The sequence below is a fragment of the Crinia signifera genome, chromosome 7, assembly GCF_055691185.1.
Source record: "Crinia signifera chromosome 7, ASM5569118v1, whole genome shotgun sequence".
Lineage (NCBI taxonomy): Eukaryota > Metazoa > Chordata > Amphibia > Anura > Myobatrachidae > Crinia > Crinia signifera.
Genome location: NC_139223.1, coordinates 109922294 through 109939170, shown reverse-complemented (window position 1 = coordinate 109939170; position 16877 = coordinate 109922294). Strand labels below are relative to the sequence as shown.

Here is a 16877-nt window from a genome sequence, read left to right as displayed (position 1 = left end):
GTGCCCCCTTGGGAGCAGGAGCCCGGTGGCAGATGACTCATTTGCCTCCCAGAGTTAAGCCTCTGGTGTGTTCCTATATAATCAGCCTCATACCCCTTTCTCATATTGTGCTCCCCAGAAACCAGCCTCCTACAGCCTGCTACAATGTATCTAATAATGTCAATCACAAAAAGTATCTCCATTTAGATACAATCACAATTTAATTCAGCATCTTTATCCAGCCATTATTCCACAATTATATATGTGTACTCAAACCAAAGGTGCTGTGTAGTGGTGCATAATTGAATACTACACAGCACCTTGGGTTTAAGTACACATATATCATTTCGAAAAACCAACTGAAAAAAGCACCTTATATCAATTGTGATTGTATCTAAATGGAGATACTTTTTGAGACTGTGACAGTATTAGATACATTGTACTGTAGCAGTATCAAATCCATTGACTGCTCCTGAGGAAGCTGGGTGTTTATACCCAGAGAAACGCGTAGAGCTTCTCAGACTTTACACCCCCTTGACATCACTGGACTCCTGGGGAATACTGCTTACCTACAAGCTCCACTGGATATGGGTTTCACTCTCTCCACTTGGTCATCCTGCACATAATACATCTGGATTGGACCTGCAGCAACTACTCCAAGCATATCAAGGTTTACCGGACCACAAAATCCATTGCTTTGCAAACTGCATGAGGATTCGGCCACCTTGCAATTACATGCTGCTATAAACAGAGACATTTCCGCTAGTGGAACAAAGTATCCCAGATATAGTCCTCAAATGTCCTACAAGGGTATCGAATATTTTTAATTCTATTCATTATAGTTATTCTTGTGTCTATGCATTCAATATATGTATGTTTTTTAAGGTACTTGTGTATTATAGCGGCGCCCCCCGATTTCAATCGCGCGATGTTTTAATCGCATAGCATCGCATGCCATGCACCCGATTTTTGCCCCCTATACGATGAAAGATTGTATAAGCACCCTAAAGGGTGCTTTTAAGCACCGTAATGGGTGCTTACAATGTTAAATGCACCCCCACACCACCCCACCCCCACTATAAACGTGAACCCGAAGCGTGGCAAGCGCAGCGAGCCCGCGAGGGGCGGCGGTAAGCGTCCTCCGACCTTTTCATACCCCCACTATCCACGTCAGCATGGAGTTGAGAATAGAAAGTGTGGCGAGCGCAGCGAGCCACCGTGCCCGAAGCGTGGCGAGCGCAGCGAGCCCCGTGAGGGGACACGGATACCTTCACAGGTATCGGAGTCCCCTCGCGGCCTTCACAGGTATCCGCGCCCCTCGCGGGGCTCGCTGCGCTCGCCAAGCTTCGGGCTCGGTGGCTCGCTGCGCTCGCCACACTATCTATTCTCAACTCCACGCCGACGTGGATAGTGGGGGTATGAAAAGGTCGGAGGACGCGTACCGCCGCCCCTCGCGGGCTCGCTGCGCTTTTGGGTTCCCGTTTATAGTGGGGTGGTGGCGGGGGGGTGCATTTAACATTGTAAGCACCCATTAGGGTGCTTATACAATGTTTAATCGCATCGCATTGTATGGCATTGTATGCCATATACAATGTCATACAATTTTAAAATTGTATGACATTGTACAATATCACGCGATATCGCGTTGCATCGCATACCAGCGTATGCCTTATGGTATGCGATGCGATGGGCGCCGACAAAATACACAAGTACCTTTTTTAATTTTATTAAATTTTTAACTTGAAAGAAACCACTTTATTTGAGAAACAAGCCAGCGCTGGTTAACTCTTTGTTTACTTTATCAAATCCATTGACTGCATCCATTTAAGAATCTATTGCGTGTATGTTTTAGTCATTTTTATGTGAATACTGGACGTGTTTATTTAATATCTTGATACAGTACACTTAATTTGGTACACTTCATGAAACTAACCCAATCAACAATTGTGTTGTCCTTGCCTTCAAGAGATGATAAATGTTTTGTTTCTTTTAATCACATCCTCTGTGTAACGGAAGTTCTGACTAGCCAAGGAAGTATTGGAAGGCAGTACACACTTTCTGCTGACACTTTACTAAGGAAATTCCAGCCCGTTACAACAGATTGCAAACAAGGGAAAAATAATAGTGGTTGTTGGCTCAACTCAAGTTACAGTTAAAGTTTTTCCATTCCATGGTTTCTTGTGTTAATTATGTTTAACAGTATTTGAGTTTTAACTTTATTATTTTTTTTCTCCACTATGCTGATTTTTTGTGATAGTACTGTATACCTTTGTAAAGCACTTAAAGTAAATTGGGATATATAATCTCAAAATAAGCTAGTGTTTTTAATTAACTTTCCCAATCTGAAACTGAGGTTTAATTGCAACTGACTTCCTACTTGGGCATTTGCAAAATAAGATATATAAAACATATTACCTTTTCTTAATAAGATCAAGAGCTGATCCTATGAGGCCATCCTTCATTTTCTGCAGCTTGGCACCATAACCGGACATATCAGTTGCTTCTAAAAGCAAAGATGGACAGCAAGAAGAGTGGGCTTCAGAAGAAGGACCCTGCTCAGCAATGCCACGGAATCCACTACACCTACTCGTATCAGACACATGAGAATCACACACCACAAGCTCTTCTTTCGCACTATGCATGGTTAGCGCCTGGAATGGAAACCTTGAGACAGGACTGGAACAAATGGGAGCTGTGAATGTAGGCCAGTATGAAGGGTGAGCTCGGCTGTCTAATGAACCATGCTGTACACTGAACGGACCTCTGCTGTTAGCATCACTTTGATTCAAGGAGTGATCTTGCAAATGATTGATTCCATTAGGAATAGAAGTGGATTCACTAGCAGCAACTGTATTACTGGTCTGCTCAGTCTCTCTATCCCGTTGTTCCACGGCTCTCTTATATTTGAAGGGTTCTACATTTTCCAAACTGACATCATTCTTTGATACACAGCTCTTTTCCTTGCTGCGCATCCTCTTAAATTCTTCAAATGTTGGTATGTACAACCTGCTCTTACTGCACGGCTTCTTTGCGGGTTCTGTTTGCCACACCATGCCCGGGCATTGCCTCTGTTCCTTGAAAGACTCTGCAGTTTTTGACTTCACCAAACCTTTGCCCTCACTCTCTCCTTGGTATAGTGTCAGGTTAGGGGAACTATTTTGTCTGCGTAGCTGAAGCCTCCTCCTGACTTCCTCTTTAATGTGCTCTGGGCTTGTCCTGTGGTATAACTTACTTGTGCATTGCCTGCTTGCTGGCATTGTGCTTTTTGAAAGCTCATGTTGAACTGCAGATACTGTGCTACAGGGCATAGTACATTTGTAATGCTGGCATGGTCTCTCTGCAATTGCCCGTACCATACCATCAGCCATAAAAGTCTGTGGGCGGACAGGTCTGTTGGGTTCTACAGTCTTGGAGCTGTGAGTTCTTAGCTTCTCCTTCAGTTCTCTTTTGGCATCATTATTGGAGAACTTGTCATCTGCTGCAGGAAAAAGCCACTGAGGTACTTTGGAAAGGTGGGGTAGATTAAGGTCTCTGTACAAAGCTCCTCTGTCTGACATGCTCTGGAGTGGCACTTTCCCTGGAGATCCTTCTGACATGTGCCTTGTGCTTCTACAATGCAGAACAATTTCACCATCCATGTTCCTGTAGTGTGCAAACACACTTGCCTCTGACCAGTGTAGGTTCTCCAAGCTCCGATATAGCCTGGGTTCAGCAACAGTGCTTGATTCTTTGGTACCTGCATGACACGCTTGTAGAGGGTGAAACCCATCTCCAAGAACAAGGCAATCTATGCTCTTTAATGGATGCATTCTGCAGTCCGAGGGGGCTTCTAAGCCATGGTTAGTGCACAGCTGATAATTCTGGGGGCTTGGAATGATTCTGGAATGTTCATGCAGGTCATCAGCACAGATGTATGTCATAGCAGATGGACATGGGAGGTTTGCACACGGATGTTGACGGAGACATAGGGGCCCTGTATAACAGCCGTGATGATGCTGAGTGTCCATAGCATAGGTAACAGCTCAGTCTGCTGAAAGTACTCACATTCTAGCAGTTGTACTGAGCACTTTGTACACAGATTGTGCAGGGGGCATTGCTAAGTGAATCCGCTTGTGTGACGTACCCTGTAAAGAAAAAAAGAAATGTTAATAATTACCTTGTATATTAGCATGGAATATTTCTCTGTAATACTGTACACGGTATACACCACCACAGAAACAGTGAGATGGGTTCATTCATCAGTTTCTTTTTACGAACTGACACAAAGAACTTTACAATTGAAGGAAATAAGCCATACATAAAGGGAAGCTGCCACCATGGGTCCTTTACACTTACCACAATAGTCTAATACGGGATACTCAGAGAATCACCAGTTTTATGGATTGTTTATCTGACCTACAAAACCTACAGGCAAGGCAGCCATCTTGGGCACAATACATAGCTTACAATGTGTTAGAGCATAGAGACATGATGACATTTCGGGAAGATACAAAGTGAACAATATTAATAATAAGATACACAAAGAAAAATCAGTCTCACAGATTGTCAACCCCACCACCAAAAATACCAGATGAGACAGTTGTCCTAGCTATACTACACGGGTTACAATGGCCCCTTGCAATACGGGAACCACTAGTAGTGGCTTTATGGGCCTTCCAAAGAATGCCAGGAGAAATATCAGGAGAGACATTTTCTCTAAAATAGTGGTTAAATGCTAACTGTAATGAGCCGCAACTGAAGGGTGTCACCAGGTCCTAGAAAATGGATTAACTGTATACTAATTAGTTGCTGCTCAATTAAGCTAGGCACACACAATGGGGGAAATTTACTAAGCGAAATATGCCTGGATTTGGCGTATTTGTAGGCAAATATGACTGGCCACACATTTTTTCGGCATTTACAATGCCAAAATATACCAATTCGTATTCATGGCACATTCGTATTCGTATTTATGAATACGAATGCATACACCTTCAAAAGAATAGGAGTAGGAATCACCATTCAGTCGAATAGTGATTCCTAATTTACTCAGCGGTTGTATATAATATATGGCCGCTAATTCCTGTAAAAATACGCCTGGAAAATACTCTTCATTTCCCAGGCATATTTGGCATTAGCCAGTCAGATCTGTGTAGGTTTCAGTGTAAATAAATTGTTAAAATAATTTTATAAAACATTGTGGGGTCCACCCCCACGGCCGTAACCAGCTCCAGGTCTAAAGAGCTTGTCCTGGTTTTAGAAATTCAGGGAACAATTTAAGCAGGGGATCCCCAGAATTTCTACAACCAGCAGCAGGCTCAAGGGCCGGTCCTGGTTCCCAAAATACGGAGGACAAAATGAGTAGGGGCCCAACGTATTTTGAAAACCAGCACTGGGCCCAACCAACCAGCAGGGTAATTCCACAGACAGGTGAAACTTTTTATACAAGTTCCCCCGGCTAAACCATTATACCCCCTGACCGGTCAGCCCAGGCAGGGACCCTGGGGGAGTGGGGAATCCCCTCTTACTTTCCATTTTATCACTTTTTAAAGCTTGGCGCATCTGTCCCTTATGATTTATACCAAGAGCGCCAACCTTGTACTATATACCAAACAATATGCCTAGTTCAGCTTCTAATGCTGGTTAGCCAGCTAGGGGTGGCAACGCAGCATCAGGAGAGCATCAACATGGTGTTGAGGGGCAGGGTCCAGACAATGGAGGCAATGGGGGACCATTTGTGGGATGGGGACTACCATAAAGATGTGAGCACATCACTGTTCAGCAAAGTGTTCACGATTTGAGACTGTAAAACTTTGTAATCCTATTGCAGGGAGGGATCCAATAGGTAGCAATAGTTCCCAAAATATTCTATAGTCCTTCAAAATAGTCTTTTCATTTGCATAAAATAGTCTAGTGACTTAAGATGGCCATACACGTATATGATTTGGGCACTTTTTACCCAATTCCGACGCATCGGACCGAGAATTAGGGCGAAAAGTTAAAATGTACCTAACGTCCGATTCAACCTAGTATCGCATACATTACTTTTGCATACAATACATTGTATGCAAAAGGAGCGTATATGATGTGTCATATGCAATCCTGCGGTCTGGAGGGCAGTTGGCGGGTATCGCATGCGAGGGAGGCATGCAATACCTCGCATAAGTGTATGTGCACCTTTAGAACAAATGATATATAGCTACATAAGTGTTTGCAACCTGCACCAGAGTACAATAACATCACTGCAGCACAATCACAGCAATTGTGCACTCACTCACTTGCACAGCTCATTATACATGACACCAATCATTCTTGAATGGCTCCTTACTTTCTTTGCTTCACAGTGAGATGATTTAAATATGTCTATACGTCATATGTGAAGTCACAGAAGCAGAAAATGTTTTCTAATAAAAAAAAATTATATTTGGTTGCCAAGTAGCACATCCTCTGTCATCAAACTAGCGATAACTATGTGCAGACATGAGCAGGATATGCACAGAGCTAATGAGATCAGAAAATAGTTAGTTTTTTGGACAATGTTCACGGAAGTGAAATCTGTAAAGAGATCTAAGCAACATTTCTAGCAAGAATCAGGGGCAGATCCAGAACACAATGACCATGACAAAGGATGAAGGGGATTCTATGCGTGGGCTCCTGGAAAAGTGGGCGTTGTCTCACAACAAGATACAGTATGAGTCTGCAAAGAGAATGCTATATCCATGTCTCACCCTTTTTCATCACACTCTTTCACCCACTTCCCTTATACCAGTCTCCTCACCTGCTCCCAAGCTCATGCCAACCTTTGTTTCCTCAGTCCTCACCCAGTTACAGCCAGCAGTGGTGAATTTACCATTGGCTACAGCACATGAAGTATGTGTCTAGGAGGGCTTATAATCAAACAATGGAAATATTAAAATTGGACACATGGGTTGCACTAAATCTGCCCCTGGCAGCTAAACTCCTCTTTCCATGCTCTGTCATTCAAGTAACAGTCCTCTGTTTCCCCTCTTGGCCCCCTTTTCGCATATAGCACTGTACAGCTCATCAACTTAATCTCAGACTGCACTTCTGAAGACAGGAGGAGGCAGTGGGTGATGCCGGGGAGAGGCAGTGGGTGAATTCTTGAAATGAGTGGCAGGGGGAGGCAGGGGGTGACACAGAGAGGGTGATATAGAGAGATACTGTGAGATGGAAATGGAGGCAGTGGGTGACAGGAAGGCGTGATGCAAAGAATCAGTGGGTGACCGGGAAAGGCAGTAAGTGACAGGGAGAAGCAGAGGGTGATGCCTTGAATAGGCAGAGGGAGCAGGAAGAAGAGGGTGGTGGGGGAGACAATGACACAGTGGAGAGACAGAGAGGAAGGCAGAGGCCCCCATGACGGATTGGGCAGAGATATTGGGCCAAATCATTCACCCACTTCCCTTATACCACTTCCCTTATACCAGCCTTATACCAATCATTCACCCACTTCCCACCCACTTCCCTTGACATCCCCCTTTGGGTCCGGTGCACAGTCCCTTGCGCATCGGACCAGAGTCGGGGGTCAGACCTGCTGCCCATCCGACCTCCGACTTGGCCCTCTTCCCGGCGGTGGGGAACAGGGTCACATGCCATACATAACATTTGAGAGGACCGCATGCAATGTATCGAATGCGATCCTGCCACCCCAGGATGTTCGCGGGTGGCTCAGGCGGGTCAAATGGCCACACACTGCTGTGATACATCACAGTAGTGTATGGCCAGCTTAGCAGACAGCTGTACATTTTTTTTATTATTATTATTCACTTCTGTCTGTGAATTTAAAGCACCTCACAAACCGCATAATTGGCACTGTCACAGTATGTCTGACAGAGTACCAAAGTGAGGAATGCCAAATACTTGGGGGCCTGTCAAAGACAGCATGGGCCACTGTGTTTCTGCCTCCACCAAGGTACATGCTTTAAGGTCACAGCCCTTTCTTGTTTCTCATCCTACCTATCTAACCACCCTTTTAGTGTTAGTATCTCTGATTCCACTTCCTCTTTGCTACCTCTATCAATCGGAGTACCTCAGGGCTCAATCTTGGGTCCTCTGTTTTTATCCATCTATATTCTATACCACATCACTTGGTAAACTAATCAGCTCTTTAATATGTCAGTGTCATCTGTACGCAGATGTTACTGAAATCTTCCTATGCTCCCCAGACCTGTCACCATCTGTATTGGGCCGTGACACTGAATGCCTTTCTGCTGTTTCATCATGGTTGTCATCCCGCCACCTCAAACTGAATATTTTCTAAACAGAATTAATAATATTTTCACCAATCAATAGTAGTTACCAACCTGATATCTCTGTCACTGTTGAGAATATGAGAATCAAGCCTACCCCACAAGCTTGTTGTCTATGTGTCCTCTTTGATTCTGAACTGTCCTTTGTTACCCACATTCAATCTTTCTCAAAATCATGTTACATACAGTATTACACATAAAGCCACACACCAAAATGCCCATTACACATTGTGCCACACAGCGTGATGCCCATTACATATTGTGCTACACACTGTGATGCCCATTACACATAATGCCACATAAATGCCCTTACCTACATGCTCAATGCCAGGGGTTACATGCTCAATGCCAGGGCTTCAAGCTCATTACCAAGTTTATTGCCACAGGGGAGTTAAATGCCAATATAAGCAAAATCAAATAGAAAGTTAACCATGTATACGGGAGCTTAAGAGATGTTTGACAAATATATTTGAAACAATTGCCTGACTTGTTCAATGCTTTTACAAATTGTTTTTATTAAAACCAGTTTTATATGGAGAGGTGGCACTATGATTTTTTTTTCCTGTCGATGAAGGACTTCTCGTACAGTTAGAACTTCTCTTGGAGGCCATATGGTTTGCTGCTAGTGCTTTTGTCCTGCATGACTATCCAATAAGCATATGTGACAAGGATACTTAGTATATCCACTTTGCTGCCCAAGAATTTATTTTACCATTGTTAAATCAATACAAACAGAACCCTGATGCTGAGAATAAGTGGCCTAGACTATTAGGGGTTTATTTATTAAGATGGGCGTTTCCGATGGCCAACCAATCAGATTTAACCTTTTATTAATTTAGAACCTTCTAGAAGATAATAGATTTAACCTGATTGGTTGCCCATAGCAACATCCCATCTTCAATAGAACTCCCATCTTAGTAAAAAAAAAAAAACCTTAAGGTACTTCAAATGGAGAAAATAATTACATTTTATAATTATTTATTATTTTGAAACCTGGAGCCAATTCAGCTATAGCGGAGATCTAAAAGGACCTGGGAGTACTCTTAAACCAATGTTAAATCCTTGGCAACACAGAGAATCTGGTGATTCCCAGTATAGACTGGGAGGCGCTCCATCGGTAGTACACAATGAACGATATCGGTTACCGATGCATACGCATTTCCTGTCACTAATTCCCCTCGCACAATCCAAATTATACAATTTTTTCAGAATCCTTCTCCAGCAGCAACAGGGTTAATAAATTGTGGAAAGATTATAAGAATTAAACAGAACCCCGGCACATTACAGCACTAATGGGATGCTCTATAAACAAGGCTATCAGTTCCTCAATATAAACCATCCTTGGGGAGCAATGATTGTGTAATCTGAGAAATAAGAAATGTGGCTAGAGAAGGCACAGTGATCCGCTGCCACATGCATGTCAGTACAGCACATACAGCTGGCCACATGTAACAGCAACCTTATCCTGCATGTTCTAATTGCACAGCACAGAGAACCAGAAACACGTTATCTCCGCTGTTATAGCCACAGGGGCAAATGCATCAAAATTAGCCCTTTCTTCAAAAAGACCTGTTTTTGAGTGATGAAAGTCAGATTAATTTGGATTTTTAATGATAGATTCCATTATAAATAGTGTTGAAAGATGAAATTCATTCCTAATTATAGATAGAATTTAACTCTTTACTGGGCCAACACTTTTTTTTACAGTTGGATTTCAGTCACCAACTGTTGGGAATAGTTGCCTACCCTCCTGCATTCTGCAGGAGACTCCCTGAAATAGCAGCAATCTCCCTCTCTCCCTCATTAGTCTAGCAATCTCCCTCATTTCACCTAGCCCACATTACACTGTTACATTTTTAGGGGAAAAAGAAATGAGAGATAGATACATTTACATTGTATCATCAGCACCATTTCCCAGCACTTTACCAAGTATAGTAGCTCTTACTAACTGCTTTGGGGCTCATCTACATTTGGATATAAGTCATTTTTCAAGATTCCCCTCAGATGTAGCAGTACACACCCACGCTTCTAGGTGCCACGTTCACAATCTCTTCACAATCTCTCCATATATGGAACTAGACACGCCATTTGGGTGGAGCATGGCAGGCCCCCTCAATGGGGCGCTGTGCAAAATTCTACTACCAGAAACTAGTTTTCAAAAGTAGGAAAGTATGCTGTTGGGTGAGAGTCATGTGATTTAAAAAAAACTATTTTGTCCTATTAGCATGCTTGTGATTTATTATTATTTCCCTATTATTTCCATTCTGAGTTACTATGTTGCATTTCTATATGCAATGCAAGAAATGTCTTAAAAACCCAAAAGTGCCATATTTAATAAAATCATTCTTGATTTTACTTTATCCTCACAATACTTTTAAGGCATTAACCAAGCTACCTATTTTGAGGGGGGTGTATTTAATCAAAATAAGGCATACTTGCCGACTTTGGCATACTCCTTTCCGGGAGAAGCCCGGAGAGGAGTGAAAGGGGGCGGATAGAGGCTTCGTTTTGGGGGCGGGGCACATGTGATGTCATCAAGCACCGCCCCCATGACTGGCTGAAACCTTAATTTGTGGGTCCGTGGGTGGGGGGAGGGGCTAAAAATGACGCAAAATGCCACGAATTGCGTCATTTAGCCCCGCCCCCTCCCCACGGACCCGCGAAAGTCATAGTTTTTAGACCGCGGGGAGAGGGGGAGCCGGGGCTGTAGGGAAATGCGGGAGACTTGCCCCCCTTCCTGGGGGACCGGGAGGGGGACCCGATTTGCGGGACCCTCCCGGCCATTCCGGGAGGGTAGGCAAGTATGAAATAAGGGCTGTAATTGTACGTTAGACTGTGGCTGTGTACACTGTTTGTGGAGTGTGTTCCTAAAAGCAGGTAGTAGGTGTGCTGCTTGATGTCAGCAGGGTGCAACCTTGAGACATAGGGGCCGATTCTGGTTCACTTGCAGTGAACTCAATTCGGCCCCTGCACGAATTGAGTTCACTGCAAGTGAACCAGATTCGGCGAGTTGCTCACTTGCCAGGCAGTTCGCACAGGGGAGGGAGGGACGGGGCGGGCCGGGGCACTGGACCATGGGAACACCCAGCGTTTCATGGGCATCTCAACTGACTTATATTTGTGAAGGCAGGGGAAATCTTCTGGTGGTCAGCGACCATCAAATGATTTTTCCTGTTGCCGGCTCATGCGAGGGGATGTGTCTTCCTAACACATCAACCCTTGCATGGCTGTAAGTGTATATGGTGGTGGTGGGGGGGGAGTATGTGGCGGGTCGGCATTTCAGGGTCTCAGTAAGCTGCCAACTTCACAGCTTACCAAGTCAATCAGAATGACCCCCCATAGGGCCTTATTCAGGTTAGATCACTTACGTATGCCAGGCATGTCCAAACTATGGCCCTCCAGCTGTTGTGAAACTATATGTTCCATCATGTCTTGCCACAGTTTTACTATTAGGGAATGCTAAAACTATGGCAAGGCATGCTGGGATGTGTAGTTTCACAACAGCTAGAGGGCCACAGTTTGCACATGCCTGACTTATGTGATTCAACCTGCAATTTCCAGATAAAGAAGTGCGCACGTGCAGAACAGGTCCTGCGATCACATTTCAGCAATGTGAAAGTCTCTGCCTGATTGCAGGGGCTTCGCAGGGATATAATAACTAACTCAGGCTTTCACATCAAGATCAATGGTCGCGAGGATCCTCTACAACTGTGATCGCTTTGCATTTTTTGCAATCGCAGATGAACACTTATGCTCCACCTCCAGCATTTGTATTGCTGAGGATCACACTTGCTGATCCGCTACAAACAGCTTAGATTATAAAATCCACCTGAGTCAGGCCCATAGCTCAGAGTTGAGGGTACAAATAATAAAACCATGACACATTTACAGGTATTTTTGGAGGATGTCTTTTATCATGTAGACTAGGGGCACCTCGGTATCAAATGTACTTGCAGCAGGGATTGCTGCATGGTAAATACTCCACATCAATGAAAACTTTTGAAAAAAAGTATAACACACTACATGGTAGAAGGTGTATTCAATATGTAGAATAAGAGACATATAATTTGATTATTTTATGGTTGTTCATTAGTAACAGTTATTACCAGAGGTTTACTAGATGATCAATCCTATGTCATGTAAAGGTTATGTCATCTCTTTTGGCAGCACTTTCTCTTCCCTACTAGGGAGTCTATGTACTACGCACTGGAGACAGATAAAGCAGACAGGTCCCAACCAAAGAGCTCCTGCCACTCTCTCATGGGGTTCCTCTGAAAACCCCAACACCCCCCCCCCCCCCATTAGTACACACAGCACATCAGCCTAGTGTTAAAGCTATGCTTCTTTCCACCCAATCAGCTGAGTTCACACAACCAGCACAAGAACTCACATGCAGCCTGGAGTCTGGCAGCAGTCACTACAGTGGCTTTAAATCTCGAAATTGATAGCTGCAGGTGTTGGAATGTCAGTGCCACTGATCATTCATACTGTACATTAGGTGGCCCACCATCTAATAATGACACACATCTCCTCCTTAATACATTGGGGAGAAGCGGTTTCAGCACACATAACTTGCGTTGATTCTACTAAACTGCAGAATTGTGGTATATCTTTTCTCACCTTGTGGCACCTAAGGCCCTTCACACCAAACTGTCTGGTCTCCCATGTAAGAATGAATAAATGCCATATCATAGCTGGATTAATCCACTTTTGATAACAAATTATCAATATACATGCATAATCACCAAAAACCGATCAGACAGCCCGCTAGGTATCCAATAAGCCCACCTAGGACCTGTACAGCCACAGCTACTGCCACCAGCACACATCAGCAGAATCAGTAACCCATCTTGCAAGTGATCAAAGTTCCTGGCTATCCAGCAGATTCAGCATTTACTGAGGCCAGGCTTCTAATGCGCTGGTTTGCAGTGGCTGTGCCTCGCCTGGGAAGAGCCACCAAAGCACCTTGGGTCAAAGTTAAATGGCTTCTGAATACCTGCCTCAACCATAACAAGAAGCAGTGTCTGCAGTGTTTGTGCCTAACACTGTGTTCCAAGCAGTGCCAGATTAAGCCTTCGGTGGGCCTGGCGCACTTTAGACAGGGGGCCCCCATGCACTTGACATAACTGTCCGCAAACTGCATGGGTGAATATTACACTGTCAAAACACAGAGTAAAGGCAGTATAAACTTGGTCAATGGGTAACTGCAGGGAGGATATATATATATATATATATATATATATATATACATACTGTACATACATACTTCATGAAAAGCCTGTGTTTGTCCCTCTGCACCTTACTCTGTGGGACTGGCTCAGTGCTGCCTCTGATTAAAAACCTTCCCATGACTAGGCTGCTGCTGCTGTCCTCCATGGGCCAGAGAAGCATGTAATGAGCTCCACCAATCAGAGCTCAGCACAAGCCTCTGCCCTCTTGTGCAAAGTGTAATGGGACTTAGTCAACTCCCAGTAATGCACTGCACACTTGCGCAGTCAGTGTGCCTTGGCTCCCGATGCTCAGCACATTAATCATTGTCACATTGGCAGATAAGTGAAGTTGCAGCACTACCCCACTCCAAAAGTTGCAGCACTACCCCATGCACAAAACTTTTAGCTAAAAAAAAGGAAAAAAAAAATGTTTTAAATACATGAAAACTACTGGGGGCCCCTAGCTAGAGAGGGGCCAAGACCCCCTTTGCCCCCCCCCCCCCTTTAATCCGTCCCTGGTTCCAAGATGTCCTTATCAGTGGTTAACTTTCCCTAATAAGGTAAGATCATTTTTATTTAAAATAGAGCTTTGTGCGGTAATTTTTATCACCATGCAGTATACAAACTTACTGTATATTTATCAAAAACTAAACATTACTGCCTTTTTTTGCAATCAGCCACAGAACTTGTGTATTTAATGTGTCCCCTTTTTTCCAACATAAAGTGGGAAATTTACTAAGATGGGAGTTCTTTATTACATGGGATGTTGCTATGGGTAACAAGTCAGATACTATCTATTATCTTCTAGAAGGTGCTAAATAAATAAGAAATATATTCTGATAGCGTCCGCTGCGAATGCTGGAGGAGGGGGACTGAACGCTGCCGCCGGGGAGTGACCGCTGCTGCTGCTGCTGGGGAGTGATCGGGGATCACCGCCAGGAGGAGGATAAGTATAAACCACAACACCCACCGCCCTGCTCCCAGTGCTGCCTCCTGTAGTTTCACGGCGCCGGCTATGCTGACAATGTAGCGTAGCCAGCCGTCGTGAAACTACACAAGTAGCGAGATTTCAAAATGGAATTTCTTTTTAGATATAACTTTCTCAAATGGATGAGAATTTCTAATAATGGCTCTAGTGGATATCAGAATGTGTCCGAAAACATAACGGCCAGGCTTGGGTACTAAACAAGGGTACCAATGTAAAAGAGCTTCCAGAGGAACCTGAAGATAACGTAAGACCCCAAACATCTTGTGTAAGGGCAAACACTTTAATCCACAAGGGGTGTAGAATTCCCAAAAAGCATGACAAATAATAGGCCTTTGAAAGAGCTGCAGAAGCAGCGAAATGCACAAGTGGTTTACTGGTGTGCTACAAAGTTTTTAATCCGGATTGTTCACGCATACCACCTCTTTAAAGGCCAGGTAGACTCCAAGGGTCTAACACAGGCATTTCGAACCATGGTCCTCAAGGCACACCAACAGTGCAGGTTTTGTAGATATCCAGGCTTGAGCACAGGTGACTTAATTAGTACCTGAGTGATTCTGATTAAACCATCTGTGCTGAAGCCTGGATATCACTAAAACCTGCACTGTTGGTGTGCCTTGAGGACCATGGTTGGGAATGCCTTGTCTAAAACATTGCCACTTTATTAATAAACCATGCAATACATCCATACAATCCTCTCTCTCTAAATATATATCCATGTTGTGGGGATAGCACTCTCCCAATAAATAAAGACATCGGTCCAGGGTGCCATAGAACCTGAAAGTCTTAGTATCCAGGTACTTCCAAATTTACGTTGATAAATAATGGGGGCACTCACTGGACTTGCTTGCAGAGACATAATTTTATTGCTACATACCACTCAGATCAATACGTCCATGACGGACCTTTTTTTAAGACCACCTTTCTGCCTTCTCCCGTGAAGGGGGCTGCAGGCTTAAATGCATTGATCAATACATGAACTAAATCTCCAATGTTTATTATTGTTAGTTTATTTATACCCATTTTACACCAACGCGGACCCGGGTCAGCGTCGGTGTAAAAGGGGTAGATGAAAAAAAAAACAGCTCCATTTCCCAGCAAATCCCACCCAGGTCTTGACCAGGGTGGAACACGAGGAGGACCCGGGTGGTGGGCAGTGTAAACAGGTATGCTGGGTCATCTGACCTGGCTCCCATTTACAACAATGGGGGTGCCCAACCTCCTGCGGTCAATATGGAGGTTGGGTGGGGGGGCTCACACAGCCTCCGCTGCTGTACTGTGCAGACAGCAGCAGAGCAAGCTTGACCGCCGTGACCTAAACATTGAATACCCCCCTTAATCTCTTTCCCTTCCCCTGCTAACAGCTTTAAAATTACACAGAATGTGTGGCCAGCTATGGGACCTGTAGAATAGACTATAATACTTTATATAGTAATTTTACGTTAGGTGCATTATTCCAGTATTGCTGCCTTTTGAGTGTTTTTTATGATCCTAGTAAAGCTACTGAATTAAACCTAACTTTCTGTACTCTGGCTTAATATAATGTCCAGTCACCTATGCCCCTTTCAGACCGCACTTAAAAACCAGTATTTTGCCGATTTTTAACCATTTTAAAACGGTAATCTGTGCGGTCTGAAAGGTGCAGGACCACTTTACCGTTTTACAAAAGCCGTTTTTGTAAAATGGTTAAAATGGAGGGTCCTACCCGTTTCAGACCCGGTATTTTGGCATCAAAATCGGGTCTGAAAGACAGTTTTTTTAAACACGTTTTCCTATGGGGCAGCAGTTTTCCAAAAGAGACTTTTTTTCATAAGTGCATCCGTTTTCACAGTACTGCCGGGATCTGCAACGGGAGGCACCGGCTAAACGGAGAGGGGAGAGGGGGGTTTATGGGTGATGTTAACCCTAGGGGGGGGGGTTTGATGTTAACCGTAGGGGGGGGGGAATGTTAACCCTGGGGGGGGGGGGGGGGGGAATTGCACTGAAGACTGCACTGGCTTTGACCCTGTATTTGGAAAGTTTCCAAAAACGGGTCTGCCAGTGTCAGAAAAACACTGGCAGTTTAAGAGATGCGGTGTGAAGGGTTTTACCTGGCAGACCCGTTTTTGGAAACGTTTTCAAATACAGGGTCAAAGCCAGTTATGCGGTCTGAAAGCAGCATTACTACAATGTAGCATTCAGAGAAATACACAGAATTCACTTGGCACCTGTTACTTGTGTGACTCATAAATATAATTTGGCAAACATGCTTTGACATTTGTTACTGTTCAGTTCTCGTTAATAATATATTGTGTATTTTGCAATGCATACAGCACTGAATTTGGTATGCAACCATTTTGAAAGGGTATGCTAAATAAAATATAAACTAGAACTATATACAGCTTTGAATGTACCCATGGCTAAATTAGTTTTTAGTAGGAACAATCCACTGGCTGTTGTCTGGTGTGAAATTGCTGT

General features: G+C 44.0%; 1 protein-coding gene across 3 annotated transcripts in view; it reads right to left on the bottom strand.

Annotated features, from left to right (window-relative positions):
- Positions 1–16877, bottom strand: part of LOC146020468 (uncharacterized) — a 142963-nt gene that overhangs the window by 36938 nt on the left and 89148 nt on the right. For 2 of the 3 annotated variants that reach the window (XM_083153622.1, XM_083153623.1), the window contains exon 2: positions 2395–4103. In XM_083153622.1, coding sequence (XP_083009748.1) covers positions 2395–3986 — 1592 coding nt within the window. In that variant the 5' untranslated portion in view covers positions 3987–4103. The remainder of the gene's footprint in view (positions 1–2394; positions 4104–16877) is intronic. The other variant, XM_083153624.1, reaches the window with a different exon arrangement.